This window comes from Polyodon spathula, chromosome 21 (assembly GCF_017654505.1).
Source record: "Polyodon spathula isolate WHYD16114869_AA chromosome 21, ASM1765450v1, whole genome shotgun sequence".
Taxonomy (NCBI): Eukaryota; Metazoa; Chordata; class Actinopteri; order Acipenseriformes; family Polyodontidae; genus Polyodon; species Polyodon spathula.
Window position 1 is genome coordinate 14,611,723 of NC_054554.1, and position 21,244 is coordinate 14,632,966.

At 39.3% G+C, this 21,244-nt stretch overlaps 1 protein-coding gene across 2 annotated transcripts in view; it reads right to left on the reverse strand.

Annotated features, from left to right (window-relative positions):
* The window catches only part of LOC121295995 (cadherin-13-like), a 620,407-nt gene that overhangs the window by 256,165 nt on the left and 342,998 nt on the right, over window positions 1-21,244 (reverse strand). For both annotated transcript variants that reach the window (XM_041221112.1, XM_041221111.1), the window contains one exon: window positions 8,755-8,899. In XM_041221112.1, the coding sequence (XP_041077046.1) occupies window positions 8,755-8,899 (145 nt within the window). The remainder of the gene's footprint in view (window positions 1-8,754; window positions 8,900-21,244) is intronic.

Below are 21,244 nucleotides of genomic sequence, written 5' to 3' on the forward strand. Positions count from 1 at the left end.
TTTGACTCTGGCTGCCAGAAGCTGACAGCTGCACATCAAGCCTCATTTCACGTCTGCCATGAATAAAGTCTAAAGGTGACTCAAATTGATAATCTGAAACACACAGCCGGATAGCTCCACAATGAATATGCGCTGGGAAAAGGTGTTGTAGAGAAATTAAACAGATCGGGGAGAAGATGGTTGGTCATAGCAGACTCTGATGTGCTTAATTTGGCCCCAACAGTGCTTCTGCTGGCCCCTATAATGGTCAATAATACCAGTCTATTCACCATGGTATACTATGGCAACCCGTAAAATATCAACGCTCTATGACAACTTCAGTACAAGTCAGTGACTATTCAATGTGTTATTGACAGATACAGCACTGGTTTATTACCCTCTGCACTGTTTTTTTTTTTTTTTTTTTTTTTTTTGACATCACCAGGCACAGCTCATGTCAATACAGTTTACTAGAGTCATCACTCCAAGCCTAGAAAAGTAGAAGGCAAGGCACACACTTGAAGGTCCCTATGAGTTCAACTCTGTGTCAGCAAATCATACAAACCATACAGGCTACCAAGATGCTGGTGCTGAATTCTGATGAACAGATCGATTTACCAAAATGGGGGGATAGTCAAGCCTCAGAACTTGGAATAGAGAGCAACAAGGACTGAGAGAGAAGTAGGGAGCGGAGAGAAGAGGGAGAAAAGGAAGGATAGATGAGAGGTCAGAGCGAGAAGTAGGGAATAAAAGATGAAGGAGGGAAGACGGGAGATGTCACAATGAATAATAGGAGGCAGAGAGAAGGAAAGAAAGAGGGAGGAGAGGTGAAGAAAGGGGAAAAGATTGGAGATTGAGTGGGAGGAGGGGGTAGAAAGAGATAGGAGACAGCGAGGAAAATAAAAAAGGGGGAGGGAGGATTGGAGAGAAAGAGTGCCTGGGGTGTTTTTTCCTCCTCTTCAGCACATCTTTGATCACCACACAAAGTAACGTCAGAGTGCTGTGACAGTTCGAGGATCTGAGAGCTGGGAGAGTCGAGATTTAATATTTACTGAGTCACAGTCAGTACTTTGTCCTTTATCGGCAGCCTTGCTGTGAGCAAAGGCTAAGCACAATAAATAATACAAGAGTTTGTGTGTGTGTGGCAGGGTGAAGGTCCCCCTCCAATAACCAGGTGGGACCAGCTAGGGTGAGCCATCTTCAACTGCATTAAATATAGGTGTGTGTGTGTGTGTGTGTGTGTGTGTGTGTGTGTGTGTGTGTGTTTTATTGTGGTACTTGAGAGAGGGTGATGCCTTAAAAGTCCCTGTGGTATTTCTGCTTCTGCAGGTTGAATGATTAATTTCAATTGTATTTAAAAGTAACTGCTAGACCACTGCTAGAGCTGCCCTTGACATATTTTGAGAGACTGGATCACCTACAAAAAATGTTAAGATATAGGAGGCAGTCATGCGTGAGACTGTGTTAGAGAGACAACTACAGGAATGTAGTCGAGTGCTGATTCAAATTCTAAATGAGGAATGGCAGAGGGGCAGAGAGACACTGCAATACCTGCATTCTAATCTTCCGTAACTGGTACAAGGGCAGACAATGTCATCGTCCTATATTTCTGATTACCCAGATCAAACAAGAAGTGAAATTAATGTTTCTCCGATTTATGAACAAGAGGCCAGTTTAAACCTGAGATTAATGATTGTGTGAGGTCCAGATTGGTATTGTATCTCTGATTATTTTTGTGAGAGAGAGAGAGAAAGAGAGACTGAAACATTGATTCCCATCTACCTCAGATCTAGAGCACAAACATAATTACTCCTCTTTGTTCTCAAATAGCAGAAGAGATAACTAGACTATAGCCATTTCCACAGTATGATCGTGTCTGTTTATTTATTTGTGTACCCTATTTTTAACCCCTTTTTTCCTCCACAATTTAGAATTTAGAATTCCCTCAACACAGTGTCATCACAACAACTCAGGAGAGCTGGTCAATGGATATCCTTCAATCCCACGGCCAAGCCAACTACCTCTTTAAAAGGTTCTTCACTTATATGGAATAACTCCAATGTATAGGGTTCTATAGAACAGTGTACTATATTGTTATGTGGGGAAGAAATATGGAATAGTAATTTCATGTCTGAAGCCCTGGAGGCATGAATAAATTAACTAATATTGTCGTTTATTTCTTTCTAATACCACATGACAATGAAAAGACTAACACTAGAGGTGATGCAGGAGTACATAATCGAATGGGTGCTTTGAGGCAAGATATAATGAAGAATTACACGACGACATATTCCTGCCTTGAGGCTTAGTTTATTTTCATACGCGTAATAATGGTATGAGCAATGAAGATGTGTTTATAAAATTCAAAACTGTGCATTGTCCAGCTGCCTTTTATCCATCTTCTGTGTAACTAACTGTGTTGCTATTACTTCAGAACAGTAAAAAGAGAAGTCAGACAAGTTTTTTTTTCTTTTTTTTTCTACCTGAAACATTTTTTTCCAGGGTATTGTTCTTGATTCCATTCCTTTGCCACTTTAAACTGCCTGTTACTTGAAAATATTATTGATTGAGTCTTCGGGAGACGAGCTACCATGCTCGAGATACTGCTTTTGGAAAACTGACTGACAAATAATATATATATATATAATATATAGATATTAAATTAATATATATATATATATATATATATATATATATAATATTTAAGATACTACTCGTTACAACAGTCTTTTACGTTCAAGGAATTACTCATATCAAAAACCTGGAACAGCTCGAAAAGCTAGCACTACATGTGTTGTCAATTTCAGAATCAGTACTGTCAAATCTAAATTACAAATGCATGGATAACAAATGACATTGCACGAAAAACTGTTTTTTAAAGCATGTAGCTTTATAAAAGGGTGATATTCTGAAGCCATTTGGTAATTTAATTCTACCTCTGTTTAACTCTGCAGCATTTCACAACTGAATTGAACTGTGACCCATGTGACCAGAAAAAGGCAGTTCAATTGATCTAAACAGTGGTAGATCTTATATATATATATATATATATATATATATATATATATATATATAATATATAAATTCATTCCCAATATTATATATTATATATATACCAGTTATACTAGTCAATGAAATATATTTTACTTAGATTTAAAAATGCAAAATACACAAGAGGCTCAGACACAATGTTAGTCATTTTCTCAAAGTACTCTTCTTTCAATGATTTAAGCAATGGTGGTTTGTGTTTTAAGAGAACACAATTATTTTTAAAGATGATGTTATTTTAAAAACCTCCAAACATTGACAGGAGAGATGGTAAATCTTTCCAAAAGCATGCGCAGTTTTAAGGTTATGACTATTAAACAAAGTTAGACCCCTGTGAAATTATTTTTATTTTTTATAATTTTTTGTTTGATTTTTCACAAATGTTCTATTACAGATACACAGTAATAAAACAACTCAAATAGATGCATATCAATAATAATACAGCATATATACACATCGTGTTTTACCTACATCTTTTTTTTTTTGTTTGTTTTACATTGTGACATAAACAGACCTCACACAGAAAAATAATATAGTAACCATAATTTCTCATTAGCGGCAGGAACGGTAACATACACCCCCCCACTCTTTAATTAACTGCCTATTTACAGTAGATACTGCCAATGCCCTCTATAGAAATAAAATCAAACAAAAAATATAGTATTTAGACAGCCCTACTACTGTGCGGCTGTCATAATAATTGCACACACAGCAATCTACCCATTAAACAAATGATAGGAATTGTATTTCAATCCCATTGCACTAAAGCAGGGGGTTCTCAATATTTAAACACTATACAAAGCAGATTTACTCATTCAAATCCATTCAAAGCAAAAATAGCATTTGCTCCAGTGCAAAGTTTGCACCACTTGAAATAAAAAAAAGAGTTAGCATATTAATACAAGGAAACAAGCCATATTTCCTGCAAAAGGAATGAACAGATAATGCTTAACGATGGTATTTTTCAACTCCCATTCCAGTCTGTCAATGTCAGCTGCATACATCCCCTCATGCTCCAATTCTTTGCAGCGTTGTTTGTTATGCGTGGTTCAGGCATTTTAGAAACAAACTTTTCTTCTCTTCCATCACAATTTTTTTCCAAAAGACTCACTCCAAATTATACATCTGCGCAAGTGCTAGTCAGAGCTTCTATTTCCCTTCAGACCGTTTCTATGGTAACGACTGACCCTTAACAAGTACGATTACAAGTATTTATTTAAAGTATTTTTGGTATAAACCTCCCAACTGAAACATGTCATTCTATGTTTGCTTTTTAATGATTTTTTGTTTTATTTTGTTATATATTTGCATTTCATTTTATATGTTGCGTTTCTTTTTATTTTGTGCTATTTCATATTTGTAAAAAACACGGGGCTCTAAACAAGAGGCATCAATTCACAAAAGGCTGGGGGGCGGTGGGTGGAGGGGTGGCAAAAAAGCTCGTTAGGGGCCCCCTCTCCATAATAATAAAACTTAACAAACTTAAAAAAAAAAAACCTCTGGCATGGCATGAATAAACCTAACGAAGCAGCAGATATCGTCTTGGCTTCATTTTTGCAAAGATATCAGTCAGGACATCAAAATCAAGTTTTTGTTTAGCAATGATTTTAGAAGCAGTCCACTCAGAGGAGGACTGGTCATTAAGTCCATTTTGTCACCCCTAATCAGAATAATAGCTTCATCTACATGTTTGCAAACTGAGTATTAACAATTCAACACAGTATTAAATACATTTTCCCAAATGTACATCCATTTTATGAATGAAAAATAAAAAAAACATAAATGAACATTTAAGCAGATTATGACTAGAATTGTAACAAAATACAGTGTGTATCTTTAAAAGATGTGATGTGTCAAAATAAAATCGAGTTCATTTAAATAGATATTAGGCTTCATTTACATTATCTCTGTATGTATGCAATTGTTGTACCCCTGAAAAGGGAATGACTGAAATAATCAAAACGTTGAGTTGTGTGCTTGCTGCAGGAGTGATTATATCAAAAATAAAATAAAAGTTTACAGTCATTCATTTAAATGGCATTTAAAAGATGTGATGTGTCAAAATAAAATCGAGTTCATTTAAATAGATATTAGGCTTCATTTACATTATCTCTGTATGTATGCAATTGTTGTACCCCTGAAAAGGGAATGACTGAAATAATCAAAACGTTGAGTTGTGTGCTTGCTGCAGGAGTGATTATATCAAAAATAAAATAAAAGTTTACAGTCATTCATTTTACATAGAAAACTGAAGGCTTACTCTTTACATCAGTAAATACCAAGTATTCTTTTAAAGTTGTACAAGCTCAAAAAGAGAACAATAACTACCGCTGGCACGAGTTTTGCTTTTCGTTCCCCTCTTCGACTCAGTAACTTCTTAATTGGCACTGGCTATTATTTTGCTATCTGAAATGAGCTTAATTGTTGTGAGGTGATAAATCTTAGAAGCTAAGTACGTTTACTGACAGGTTCACTAAACACATCATAAACACTTGAACAGAATTATTAGTAAAACGTACCTTTGTCTTTTGCTTTTTGTAAATGATCACGATAACCTTGGAGAGGCTGGTCCTATGGCATTTTTTTTTTTGTTGTTATTTTTTTTTTTTAAGACATAACAATTTTAAAAAATAGTAGCACTGCAGCTTTTGGCAAGAAAAAAGAGAATGTTTCATTCAACAAGGTTACGTTAATGTCAGGCTAGTCCCTGTACTTTCCATGTTCCTTTAACCCTTTTAACTTTTCCAGGGCCTGTGGGAGGTTTTTGATGGCCTGTGCAATGGACCTCCAGTGGGCCCCACCAAGTATTTTTTTTTTTTTTTTTTGGTAGTCTTTTCCTTCCTTTTTTGATATCCAGATTTTAATTTATTTTTATTTGGAGGTTCCAGAGGTTTGGTAGACTTCATTTTTGATGGTTTAAAATTGTATAATTATAATAGGCATTCAGGCATTACGATAATAATAGATGTTAATGATAATGCAGCTCAACAAAACACTTGTCAAATGAAAGTCTTGATTGTTGGAAAGTAAATTATAGGATGTCTTGAATTGGCACATTTATGTAATGTATGTTGAGATCAGCCAATAGCTTTCCGCTTTACAAAGCCCTGTGGAGGCAGGACTAAGGGAACAGGACACTAGCAGGAAAACAGAAAAAGTAGAGCTCTGAAAAGTTTCAATGCATACAGTTTAGTTTAGTTTAGTGAAAACTAAACATTTCTAGCTCTAAAGACTGCTTGAGTAGGATAGCTGGCACAGAAATAGTACATTTACTCATTTCAAATTTTCTTTCTGTATGTCTGGGCCCCCCCTCTGGCATTGGGGCCCCAAGCGCTTGCCCGGGTTGCCTGGGTGCTGATACCGGCCCTGAACTTCTAACAGAAACAGTCGATTCGGGTGGCGAGCTTGGAGGGGATGGCCTCCCCTGCTCTAAACATAGTTACTCAAGATTATTCTTTATGATTTTCTCACTGTGTTATTCATTTGAAATGAGTTCCACAGGAAGCTATTGAAAGGTCTGAACTAACCTTCTAGTTATTCTGATTAAAAGTCACACTAAATCCGAATTTCATTCATACCCCCGAAGCTGAGGATGACAGCACTGGGGGATGATTGATGGAATTGTTGTATTAGCTTTGTGAACTTTCATTACAGGAGTTTTCTCTGAGGTGACAAAAAAAAAAGCAAGAATGCCTGTAGCAGACATGGAGTTTTGATTACTGAGAAGCATGTCTCTCATCCACAGCAGTTAATTTCCACAGCTCATGAAGAAACAGTACAGATTACGGCTTTGAAAAACAGTAATACCAAACCGAATAAACTATATACATTTGAGTCAGGGCGATTGCCCTGCACGTGTGGGGATTAATGTTGGTATAATTTGTATGTGGAAATGGGTTTATTGTGTGTCTTTTTGGAGTTGATTTGTGTGATTAAATTATTCTTTACAAACGGAGCTCGATTGAGACTTGCTGCCTGCTTTGCTTGGTTGAGGAGAAGGGCAGCAGGTGATTGGCTGTGCTGGCCCTCAATCAACAGGTGGGCGGGTCGTGACCAAGTGTCCGTCAGTTTAAAAACATCTGGTGGAGATCGCTTTGGGCAATTGCAATGCCATACTACAGATTAGAGCTAAGTACACTCAGGAGGAGAGCATCCGCTCTGCAGGAACGACAGCTACGCATCCCTGAAACTGCAAGCGGTGCTTGTGAAGGCAATGCCCAGCCAAGGACTTATAAAGCTGGAGTCGTCGTATGAATACCGACTCATAAGTAGGTTAGTTTAGGGGATAGTGATCCAAAGTAATGTATGGCGAGGGTTACTTAGTGTAGCAGGTTCCTGGAGCGGAACGCATTGTAGGCTAGCACTCGCCATGTGTGGCACCTTTTATTTGTAGTTTTTGTACTGTGTTTTATTTTGCATTTTGTACAGCTTGCTGTATGGGTCCTCTATACATTACCATCACTGGTAACATCACATGACCCATTTGTTTACTTTCTGTTTTCATTGATAAATCCTGGGCACCTTAGGGGCATTTCAACTCCACTTCCCATGTCTCTCTGTATTGCTTAAGCAGTGTGGCTACCCACACACGTGACATGAGCACCCTATCACAACATTTTATACATTTGATATATAAAATGTATCAAAATAATAAAAAAAAAAACATTGAGCCTCTTTCTGACCATTTCACCAAGTGAGAGTTGTACAGTGATTATGAAGCGCTGCACTATGGAAAGAAACATATTCCTAACAGATATGTGGTACTCTGTGAAAATGCTGCTGCTTTTAAGGCTGACGATGGAGACAAATGGAGTAGTTACTACAGCAATAGCTGCAATAGCAGTGAATACAGTACTTTTGTTAAAAGTTTCACGTACATTACAGAGAATTACCAAGTTTCATAGCTCTTCAGTGAATGTATTTCCACTGAAATGTTGCATAGCAGCACAGTGATTTTATCACCTCGTTTTGCACTAACAATCGAAATCTTCCTGTCAAGTCATTGCTGGGTTATGAGGTCAACAAGTGTTCTGATACCGTCTGATCTCAATTACAATTTGAGAAAAACAGCTGGCCTAATAACTATGTGGTTGGTGCTACATGGGAAATTAATTGTACTGAACTCATTGACTTGGGAAAATCTCCATTGCTTAGATTACCTTGGCTAACATAGCAAAACAAACAAATTAAGTCATGACTAGGCTATTATTCTGGTAGGGTCCTATGCTTAACAACACTGTGAGAACAACTGAATGTTAGCCTGGTGAAAAATGCAGGTGTAGCAAAAGTGCTTCTAGACATAAATCGATTACATCACCTCAGCCCCAATAACATGAGACACTGCCTAAAGCAAAGATTTGGTATATAGATGCAAGCAATACCCAAAACCAAAAAACATTTGCACAATAATAATAATAATAATAATAATAATAATAATAATAATAATAATAATAATAATAATAATCATAATAATAATAATCATGTAGATGGGCTATATTTAAGCATTAACCCCAGTCTTTAATTAACTCCAAGTTTTTAAAAGAGGTAAAGCACCAATTAATTTGACAAAACTAGAACCAAACTACTAAGCGTATATTTCAAACTCTCTTAAAGCCCTCTCAATGATGTGTTTTGTTTTTCATTTTGTCACATTTTCATGATTATTAAAAAAAGGTTAATGAAAGAATGGAGGAAGTGCTTTGAAAATAAGGTCTGGTGTGTTTGTACCTGTGGGGGAACCCTCCAAGATCTCTCCCACGTGGGGCCCTCCCTGGAAGACGGGTCTGTTATCGTTCTGATCGATGATGGCCACCTCCACATCCACTGGCCCTTCCAGCGTCTTTCCGCTCTGATCCGTAGTTTCCACCTGCATCTGCTCACAGAGAGAGAGTGAAACAGGTTAGATTAATGACTGCAGCACAGCCGCAAAAGAGCAATCACTCAGAGTATTCTCATTCTTATGAGGGCTTCAGGGCAACCTTGTAGCGGAACCTTGTATAATATATATATATATATATATATATATATATATATATATATATATATATATATATATATAATTTACATTTGATGATGTTCCCAATCTTTCATTCTGGTTCAAATAGTTTATAATGTGTCAATGTGCTTTTACTGACATGTGGAAGATAGGCTAGCTCAGCCAAAGTGTGTAGAGATGAGTTATTTTGGATATTTCCCATTGTACTACTGGCAATACACAGCTGTGCACTAAACAGTGCTGGCACATGTACATTAGAGACACTTTTGGCTTCCCAGCGACAGAGAGTGTCTTCCCAGCGACAGCGAGTGGAAGCGACAGCGAGTGGGAGAAGTACAGGCGTGGAAAAGTACAGAGCAGTTTAGAAGCAGTAAGGAGAAATTGCATCTTGAATTGCTTTAATCAGAAAACAGAGGACATTGGGGAAACACAGCAGCAGCTCAAAGTCAAACAGCCGCGTGTGTTTTTCTGATAACAAACAAGCTGAAACTCGGAGCAGCTGATTCAAATTCAGCGCCGTTCTGAGACACAGGCGAGGGGAGGAGCCAACAGCACAGCAGAACATCGCAGTTAAACGAGGCAGTCTTCCCAGCGACAGCAAGTGGGAAGCGACAGAGCAGTTTAGGAGCAGTTTGAAAGCAGGTTGGCGGCTGCAAAAGAAACTAAACTTAAAAAAAAAAAAAAAAAAAACCTCAACATGGTCTTCAAGCCAGTAATCTGTGACACCTGCTTGATGTGGGAAATCCGAGAAAACCCAGCGGAGCTAAACCAAGTGTGCGTAAAGTGCCGCGCGATCCAGGATTTGCATAAACTAGTAAGTATGCTAGAAATGGAGCTGGAAGAAGTGAGACAGCAACAGGATCTTGAGGAACTGGCACACCCACAATTCATGGAAGTCTGCATCACCCCTAACAGACTGAAAGCCACCAGGGAGATAGAAGGTCAGAACAGCTGGGTTCAGGTAGGCAAAAGCAGGGAAAAAAAGAAACTTCGTCAAACACAACCACCAGAAATCAAAACAACCAACAAATTTGAGTCACTTCAGAATTTTGATGAGCAGAACCAACAACAAGAGAATGAAAGGAACAACATCCAGGACCCCATTGACAGTGGTGACCAGACAGCAAAAAGAAGGGAGGTCATGATTGTTGGGGACTCCATATTGAGAAACACAGCAAGTTCAATTCGCAGTTTGGACCCCCTTACTACAACAGTGTGCTGCCTTCCGGGAGCCTTGGTCAAGCACATCACTGAGAACATGGACAGGCTCCTAGAACGAACAGGAGATGACCCAGTAGTAGTCGTCCACATCGGTACAAACAACATTGGAAGAGACAGACCAAAATCCCTGCAAAACAAGTTCAGAGAGCTAGGAAGGAAATTAAAAGAGAAAACCAAAACTGTGGTATTTTCTGGTATACTACCGGCACCTTGCAAAGGACCATATGGACAGCTGGAAATAATTAATCAAAACGCATGGCTGAAGATGTGGTGCACACGGGAAGGCTTCACCTATCTTGATCATTGGACCACATTCTACAACGAGGACTATCTGTATAGACGGGATGGACTGCACTTAAATAACAAGGGAACGAGTCTACTCGGAGAAAAGATCACCGAGCAGGTTCAGAAGCATTTAAACTAGAAAGGAAGGGGGGAGAAATCAACAAAAAAAAACAGAAGTGAGACCGCATCAAAACAAGAACAACAACTCAGGTAAGACAACCATTAAATGTATTTATCTAAATGCTAGAAGTATCGGAAACAAAATTCTAGAACTTGAAGCTACTGCACTAACAGGTAACTATGATGTGATAGGTGTTACAGAAACGTGGTTGTCTGAGAGTGATGGGGACGAATATAATATTTGTGGGTATACACTGTATAGGAAAGACAGGCAGGACAGAAGAGGAGGAGGGGTGGTGCTATACATAAGAAACAGTCTTGAAGCCCAGGTGTTAAACCTGGACAAAGAAAATAAAACCGAATCAATATGGGTCAGAATAACGGACAAAAATTCAAAGGGCATGTGGCAAAGCGTAAGCCTTGCACAATGGAATATGTAGTTTATTGTATGTTTTTGTGTTAATTGTTAATATTGATTTAATTGTTTAGCTGCTGTGGCGCTCCGCTGGGGACGATTACCCGTCTGCGTGGAGCAGCAGCTGAAAGCAATCAGCTGTTCCAGCAGGCAGGTGGGCGTGTCTCAGCGGAGCGTCAGTATAAAAGCATGTTGATCGCTGTGATCGGGGCTGCTGCAAGGCCTGCCGTTTTCACGGCACCTTTTGAGTTATAGTTTGGGGTATTGTGTTTTATTTTGCACTTTTTTGTACGGTTTACTGTATTTGTCCTCTGTGCGTTACCATCGCTGGTAACGTCACATGACCGCCTTTATTTTACTTTCACTTTCTTTTTGTTGTTAATAAATCCTGCGCGCCTGTGCCGGCGTGTCAACACCACCTCAGTCTCTCTGTATGCTTGAACAGCGGCGACCCACACGCGTGACTCGAGGAAGACCCTGTCACAGGGCATAATAATAGAAGCATGCTATAGACTGCCAGATTCAGACGGTGAGCACAATAATCTGTTATACAATGACATTAGAAATGTGTGTAGCAAAGCGTGTAACAAAGGAGAAGCCATACTAATGGGGATTTCAACTTCCCCCAAATAAAATGGGAAAACCCGATGGGTAGCATGTAGGATGAAATAGAAATGGTGGAAATTTCAAATGACTGCTTCCAACACAATTTGTCAAGGCACCGACTAGAGGGGAGGCATGCCTTGATTTAGTCTTTTCAAATAACGAAGATAGAATAACTAAAACAGAGGTCAGAGAACCACTGGCAAACTCAGACCACAACATAGTCTCATTTGAAGTGGTTTTTTAAAACCTCAAAAGTAATGACTAAAGCTAAGGTTTACAATTTTAGAAAAGCAAACTATGAAGGTATGAAACAGAGACTAACAGAAGTAGATTGGAGTAAAATAGAGAAAACACCCACAGAAGAAGGATGGTTGTTCTTCAAAAATGTAGTACTAGAGGTGCAAAACAATTACATCCCTAAAGTAGACAAATCTAAATGTAAAACTAAATTGCCAAAATGGTTTAATAAATCAATTAAAAAAAAATATTCAGCGAAAAAAGGCACTTCACAGAGCATTTAATAGGGACCAAAAACAAAGTACACAGAAAGAGTACACGGAACTGCAAACACAAGTCAAAAAGGAAGTTAGAAAGGCCAAGAGAGAAATAGAAATGAACATTGTTAAGGGAGCTAAAACCAATTCCAAAATGTTTTTCCAATATTACAACAGCAAGAGAACATTCAAAGAGGAGATTAAATGTTTAAGAGATACAAATGGCAAAATCGTAGATGAAGAAAAAAAATAGCAAGTATATTAAATGATTACTTTTCACAAGTTTTTACAAAAGAAGATACTAACAACATGCCCCACATGTCATCCAGTGCCTATCCACTTTTAAATAACTTTAGCATAACTGAGGCAGAAGTGTTAAAGGGACTAGGAGCTCTCCCAGTAGTACTCAAAGAAATGAAAGAAGTAATTTACAAATCGCTAACCAAGATCATGCAGCAGTCTCTTGACACAGGGGTGGTACCGACAGACTGGAAAATTGCAAACGTAATACAGATCCACAAAAAGGGAAACAAAAGTGAACCAGGTAACTACAGACCAGTAAGCCTGACTTCTATTTTATGCAAACTTATGGAGATCCAAAACGGAAAATTACCTTTATGGTAACAGGGTCCTGGGAGACAGTCAACATGGTTTTAGGAAAGGGAGATCGTGTCTAACTAACTTGCTTGATTTTTTTGAGGATGCAGCATCGATAATGGATAATTGCAAAGCATATGACATGGTTTATTTAGATTTCCAGAAAGCTTTTGACAAAGTCCCGCACAAAAGATTAATTCTCAAACTGAACGCAGTTGGGATTCAAGGAAACACATGTACATGGATTAGGGAGTGGTTAACATGTAGAAAACAGAAAGTACTTATTAGAGGAAAAACCTCAGAATGGAGTGTGGTAACCAGTGGTGTACCACAGGGATCAATATTAGGTCCTCTGCTATTCCTAATCTACATTAATGATTTAGATTCTGGTATAGTAAGCAAACTTGTTAAATTTTCAGACGACACAAAAGTAGGACGAGTTGCAAACACTGTTGTAGCAGCAAAGGTCATTCAAAATGATCTAGACAAGATTCAGAACTGGGCAGACACATGGCAAATGACATTTAATAGAGAAAAGTGTAAGGTACTGCACGCAGGAAATAAAAATGTACATTATAAATATCATATGGGAGATACTGAAATTGGAGAAGGAATCTATGAAAAAGACCTAGGAGTTTTTGTTGACTCAGAAATGTCTTCATCTAGATAATGTGGGGAAGCTATAAAAAAGGCCAACAAGATGCTCGGATACATTGTGAAAAGTGTTGAATTTAAATCAAGGGAAGTAATGTTAAAACTGTACAATGCACTAGTAAGACTTCATCTTGAATATTGTGTGCAGTTCTGGTCACTTCGCTATAAAAAAGATATTGCTGCTCTAGAAAGAGTGCAAAGAAGAGTGACCAGAATTATTCCGGGCTTAAAAGGCATGTCATATGCAGACAGGCTAAAAGAATTGAATCTGTTCAGTCTTGAACAAAGAAGACTACGTGGCGACCTAATTCAAGCATTCAAAATTCTAAAAGGTATTGACAGTGTCGACCCAATGGACCTTTTCAGCCTGAAAAAAGAAACAAGGACCAGAGGTCACAAATGGAGATTAGACAAAGGGGCATTCAGAACAGAAAATAGGAGGCACTTTTTTACACAGAGAATTGTGAGGGTCTGGAATCAACTCTCCAGTAATGTTATTGAAGCTGACACCCTGGGATCCTTCAAGAAGCTGCTTGATGAGATTTTGGGATCAATAAGCTACTAACAACCAAACGAGCAAGATGGGCCGAATGGTCTCCTCTCGTTTGTAAACTTTCTTATGTTCTTATGTTCTTAATCTAGCCTACGTCACCTATGTTTATGGCAGGCAACAAGATCAGAAGAGCTGTTCCAGAATGCATGTTAAAGCACCTCAACACAGATTATATCAAATAGTAATTGCAATAACACTTGCAAATATCATATAAAAAAGTATGTGTTTTCTAAATATTATATATGAAAGGAGGGTTTAGGAAAAAGGGAGCCAAATCAGGTTCTAATATTTTTGGAAAGAAGTTGTATCCAATTAGTTTTAAAAGGAGTTGACCAGATCCTTCTAGAATATATCTTTAACTCAAAGAGAGGAACTGTCAAATGCAGATTGATGATCAGATTGAATTGGGACTCCTGATGTAGGATTCAGTGGAAAATCATATATAAGCCCAGAGCAAGACCGCATTCAATACCATTGATCTTGATCTTGCAAGCTGACGTGGTCCATGCAAGTATTTGCTCCCTGTCTGATATGCTGCATTTTTGCACATTTATCAAATTGAATTTGGTCAGAGCTTTTTGTGGGTTATAGTCCTATATAGAGGGAGTCTGAGAGAAAAAATGACACCAAAGTTTGATGCTTCTTTCATTTGTTTGGTGTGCATGGTAATCAAATATGCAATCTTAGGGTGTGAAAAAGTTATTGCCGTTAATTCAACCCAATTAAAGGGATAATTAGGGTCAGCTGTTTTAATAGTTTGATTAAGAATCAGGCCTGATTTGGGCCAGCCCTACCCAATATAAATCTGACTAACTTTGGCCCTCACCATCAGAGTGAAGTTGTCAGCACACAGGTTCTAGAGGCACATCACGCCATGATCAAAAGAAATTCCTGAGGACCTCCAGAAAAAAGGTGTTGATGCCTATCAGTCTAGAAATAGTTACAAAGCCATTTCTAAGGTTCAGGGGTTCCACCAAACCACAGTGGAAGCCATATTGTCCAAATAGATAAAGTTTGTGACAGTAGTGAATCTTCACAGGAGTGTCTGACCTGCCAAAATCTCTCCAAGAGCAAGGTAAAATTTTCCAGGAAGTCACAAAGAACCCTAGAATAACATCCATGGATCTGCAGGCCTCTCTTACCTTTCGGCTATGATCAGTGTTCATGACTCCACCATCAGAAAGACACTGGGCAAAAATAAGATTCATGGCAGAGTCACTCTGTAATGTGTCTTTTTTCGCTGAATATTTTTTTAAATTGATCTATAAAACATTTTGGCAGTTTAGTTTTACATTTAGATTTGTCCACTTTAGGGATGTAATTGTTTTGCACCTTTAGTACTACATTTTTGAAGAACAGCCATCCTTTTTCTATGGATGTTTTCTCTATTTTACTCCAATCTACTTCTGTTAGTCTTTGTTTCATACCTTCATAGTTTGCTTTTCTGAAATTGTAAACCTTAGCTTTAGTCATTACTTTTTGGGTTTTAAAAAGCACTTTAAATGAGACCATGTTGTGGTCTGAGTTTGCTAGTGGTACTCTGTTTTAGTTATTCTGTCTTCATTATTTGAAAAGACTAAATCAAGCCATGCCTCCCCTCTAGTCGGTGCCTTGACAGATTGTGTTGGAAGCAGTCATTTGTCATTTCCACCATTTCAATTTCATCCGTCGTGCTCCCCACCTGGTTTTCCCATTTTATATGGGGGAAGTTGAAATCCCCATTAGTATGGCTTCTCCTTTGCTACAGGCACAGGCTTTGCTACACGCATTTCTAATGTCATTGTATAACAGATTATTGTGCTCACCGTCTGAATCTGGCAGTCGATAGCATGCTCCTATTATTATGCCCTTTGAATCATTGTCCATTATTCTGACCCATATTGATTCGGCTATATTTTCTTTGTCCAGGTTTAACACCTGGGCTTCAAGTCTGTTTCTTATGTATAGCACTACCCCTCCTCCTCTTCCGTCCTGCCTGTCTTTCCTATACAGTGTATACCCACAAATATTATATTCATCCCCATCACTCTCAGACAACCAAGTTTCTGTAACACCTATCACATCAATGGCTTTGATACCGTTTTTAATACGAATGGCAAAGACCATTAGTGACTGCTACTGCTTGAACCAGCGCATCAACATCTGGATCAAATGACTGGGCTGAGGCTATCTTGAGTATCGAGTTAAGTTGAGAATAACATTTTGATTTGTTGATATTCATGACGGAGAAAGATTGCTGCTTCTAAAGACGCTATTTCAGAGCATTTCTTCAAAAACTCTCCATCAGAAACTGGTTTTGAAGAAACAGCTATTTTGTGAGCAATCACGTGGTTTGCCTTAACAGCAGCATCATTTATGCTACAAGCATTAGTAAACATCAACTGCTGCTTTTTCAATGACTGTGCTAATTCAGAGTATTTATCTTCACGTACCGTTCCAGTATATGTGTCATATTTTTGCCATGGTTTGCTTCAGTGTCTTTTAATGTTGTATTATTTCACAACATACACATGTTGCTTACAGATAAAGCACATTGGCTTTTCATTCATACCCTCAAAGAAATACAAAATTCCCCATTTCTCTTGAAACACATAGCACTCTTATTCTACCTTTCTCTTAACGGATAAAGAAACTTGTCACTACAGAACCTTGTTCTGGTATCACGGGTGTCGTCTACTCAAACCAGCTGACGCACTGCTGTCTCACCCATGTGGTCGGCAATTGACAACAATCACAGCAATATGACAATTTGTGTTGCTCATGCAAAGGTTTTGGGTTTTGGGTTCATCTTTGTATTTTTATAACTGTCACCCTGCCCGCATCAAGTGCCAAGGTATTGGATCAGGCCCGCCAAATGAAACAAGTTTGACACCCTTGGTTTATTACATGGGCTTTACAGTGGTCTGTGCAACAAACCAATCCAATTTTTAAAAAGAATTTAATAAACCGAAGGGGTTCTAGTAGTGCCCTGATTCGTTAAAACTTCAAAACAGCCGTCCCATGGGGTAGCCAGGATTGCTACAATACGTAAAAAAAAGTGCAATTTCTGACATCTAGTTAGATGTTACATTGTTTTATATTGTTTCTTCTGTAACAAACCTTTATACTACATACATTGTACATTAATCTATTAATGCTGTATTAGGTTTTGGTTTTTGTGCTGATTTGGCGGATATGTGCATGTACTTGGTTATTACATACCTCGGTTATAACACGCTGTTTTTACGGTCCCAAGGCAGTACGTTGTAATTATGAATGCACTGCAACTTGTTTATTATGTGAAAGAAACAACCTGAATGTTGACCCATTAGATTTTTTATTTTTATTTAACATTTTATTAATTAAAGCTGTATGATGTAGAAATAATTGTTTAATTATTTTTATCCATGTGTCATATAAAACGAAGTACAAGGTGCTGTTCAAGATATAAGCCGATTTTCGCCCCAATTATGGCAAAACCACTCGGGCTATCGCTTTGAGAGCCTGTCAAGAGGTGGGCATCAGTTTGTATTGCACAACACCCAATAAGATACTCTTTATATATCTATCCATCTCTCTCTGTATATGGTGGTGCTGTATATATATATATATATATATATATATATATATATATATATATATATATATATATATATGAGAGAGAGAGAGAGAGAGAGAGAGAGAGAGAGAGAGAGAGAGAGAGAGAGAGAGAAGCTAGCCAAAAGGTTTGCATCACCCTATAGAATTACAAACCTTGATTAATAAAGTAGAATGAATCCTACTGAATAATGTTACATTAACATATTGAATTAATAAACCCTGTTGTAGTTTTCCATATGCTTTCCATATCCAACAAAAAACTCACAAAATTAAAAAATCTGTCATTTCAAATTATGAACATGAAATACTGTACTACTATTATTCCTTCTGGTAGACTTCTTTGCAATATCATTTTGTAGTTTAAATAAAATATCAAAATTTAAATTATGTTCACATATATATATATATATATATATATATATATATATATATATATATATATATATATATATATATACACCACACACACACACACACACACACACACACACACACACACACACACACACCACACAGTTTCAGTTTGTTGTTTTACAACATGAAATCTTGATGCATTTAAATGGGATTTTTTTTCCTTTGATTTACACAACCTACTCAACACTTTGAAAGAGGCAAGAGAATTTTTATTGTGAAACAACAGTTAATGAAAAATTTAAAAAAAGCTGAAATGTCTTGGGTAGGTAAGTATTCACCCCTCTGAGTCAATATTTGGTAGAACCACCATTTGGCAGCAATTACAGCTGTGAGTCTTTTGGGGTAAGTCTTTACTGCAGAGGGCAGCAGTTTTCCTCAAGGACTTCTCTGTACTTTGCTCCATTCATTTTCCCTTCCCTTCACTATCCTGACAAGTGCCCCAGTCCCTGCCGATGAGAAACATCCCCATAACATGATGCTGCCACCACCATGCTTCACAGTAGGGATGGTGTTCTTTGGGTGATGCGCTGTGTTGGGTTTGCACCAAACATAATGCTTTGCATTTAGGCCAAAAAATTCAATTTTAGTTTCATCAGAACACAAAATTTTTTGCCACATTGCTACAGAATCTCCTCAGTGTTTTTTTTTGATACTTCAGATGGGCTTCCTTCTTGCCACCCTACCATACAGGCCAGATTTGTGGAGTGCTTGGGATATTGTTGATATACACTTTGACCAGTCTTGGCCATAAAAGCCTGTAGCTCTTGCAAAGTTGCCATTGGCCTCTTGATAGCCAGCTTTTTTCACACCAATTAAAACATTTCTGTAACACGTGAGGATCAAATATCCCAGTAAGGTGTAATTTATAATGGTGACTATCTCATTTTATTAAATTTCGGGCTTATTACTATAGTTACTAATAACTTCCTAATAATCCTTTCCCTTGGAGAGCAAGTAGCTTCCTAACTGTTGTTTACTTGTATTTACTATGTAAGGGTTTTTCTAATCATCCTGAGATGCTCTTGGTTCTGTTGCTCCAATACAGAGGTATCCGTTTAATGACAGCCTGCCACATTCCATGCAAAACATGACAATATAACAAATATGCAGGTGAGACAGGCAGACTTGAAAGGTTACACGCTGTAAATATATTCAATTTTTCCATGCAGAAGTGCCCATTATTAAACCATGAATGCCCTACTGTTAGTGCGAAAATCCATATGTAAACATGCAAGGGATTGGCAGTGCCCAACATTTTTCCCACTTCTGAGACATCGGGCAAGCCACTGTGTGATGGACAATGGCACTGTGTATGCCCTGCAGTTCCCTTTCAATGGAATGACAACGATTATGGCATAAATGGGAAGAGCTTCTCTGACCCGTCAATCACTGAGCATATATAAAAAAGGTGCCCTATCAAGGCCCTGCTATGAGGAGGAAGTCACTCCCACCTCCTGCTGAAGAGGGTCATCTTCACAATAGCTTATCGACATTTTTTTTCACAGTCCCCTGAGTCAGGTCACAGATTGCCTCGTGTGTATTTGTTCTGGAAATTGGCTGATTTGTTTGGTTCTACAAATTTATTCACAAGGTAAGTTACACTCTCAAGTTTTTCAGTATTCAGTGTCAGTATTATTTAGAGCTGGTTTCGACCCCTCTTTTGAAATTGGCAAGAAGCCGCAATTCTCTTTTCACTACCTCGTGTAGTCAAAATTACCATTGTGTGAGCTATTGTGGTGCTGTAGCGTGACTCCTTGGGCTCGAGGCGTCATCTCCTGTGCCGATTTACTCGTCCTCAGCTATCTTGTAGCTTGGGCTTTCCTAGCGCGGCTGTGCTTACCGTCGATGCCGATTGACTTGGCTACATCAGCACAGGATTGACCGTGCTCTCCTCTGCGCCGGCCCTGACGCCGAATTAACTTGGTACCGGTTTGGACAGCACCTCGACGCTGATCCCAATGCCGATTTCAGCACTGGTGGAAAACATCTTTTGCACCGCTTCCGATGGCGATTAAACCAGTCACCAGTCAGAACACTCAAAACACTGACCTCGGCAGCAATTGACTTGGCACCGACTGTGTTTTGCGCAGCACCGACCTCGACGCCAATAGACTCAGCACCGACTGCGCTTTCTCAGTGCCGAAGCTGATACACTCCTGCTGCTCTGCTCCTGGAGATGAAGGTGGTGGAGGCAGAGTCAGCTCCTATGGCTCTGCTCCTACTGGTAGAGGTGTTGGAGATAGAGGTAGCTCCTTCTGCTCTGCTCCTACTAGTGGAGGTGGCGGAGGCAGATGCAGCTCCTGCTGCTCTGCTCCTGGCGCTGGAGAAAGCAGTGATGGCTCCTCTCCCTCTGACACTGGAGATGGCAGTGATGGCTTCTCTCCCTCTAGCGCTGGAAACCGTGGTGAGGGCTCCTCTCCCTCTAGTGTTGAAGATGGCAGTGATGGCTCCTCTCCTTCTGGCGCTGGAGATGGTAGCAATGGCTCCTCTCCCTCTGGTGCTGGAAACAATGGCGAGGGCTCCTCTCCCTCTGACACTGGAAATGATAGCAGCAGGTCCCCTCCCATATCCGCAGCCAGGTAGTTCAGGGATGCTGGGTGGTGTTGCTGTTCCCAGGCCTCCATGCGCACCCCATCTCAGGGCCATAAGATATCTCTCTCAGGCTCCGTCAGCCAGTCCCAAATCCTCTCAGAGGAGAGTGGACCAGTCTGCCTCAGAGGACACAGGTCCTCTCCCACCTGCGTTTGGGATGGAGGCAGAGGCAGCTCCTGCTCCTCTCCTTGTGAGGGTGGTGGTGAAACCAGCAGGTATTCTCCCTCTGCTGGTGGTGGAGGAACCAGCAGGCATTCTCCCTCTGCTGGTGGAGACAGGCTGCGGACCTGAGGACTTCCCTTTCTTGGGCTGTGGACATTTGGTCTCCTCTCTCTTGGGCTGTGGATGGACCGACTCCTTATCCTTCGATTCCTGCTCTGGGCAATCTCTTGCCCTCTCCTGCGATGGAGGAGGTTGGTCAGGTGTTACATGCCCGACCTCGCCATCAGCAAAGCACCATTTCTCATCTTTCAGGTTGGTGAGGCATCCAGCGTGGTAGAAACAGTGCAGGACCTGCAACCGGCCCTATGCTGTTGCCAAGACCATCAAATGATTTGAAGAAACTGGCACTCATGAGGACTGAACAAGGTCAGGCAGGCCAAGGGTGACCTCAGAATCAGAGAACGAGTTCATTCGAGTCACAAGTCTGCAAAACCGGCGACTAACTGCCCCTGAAATACAAGCTCAGCTAA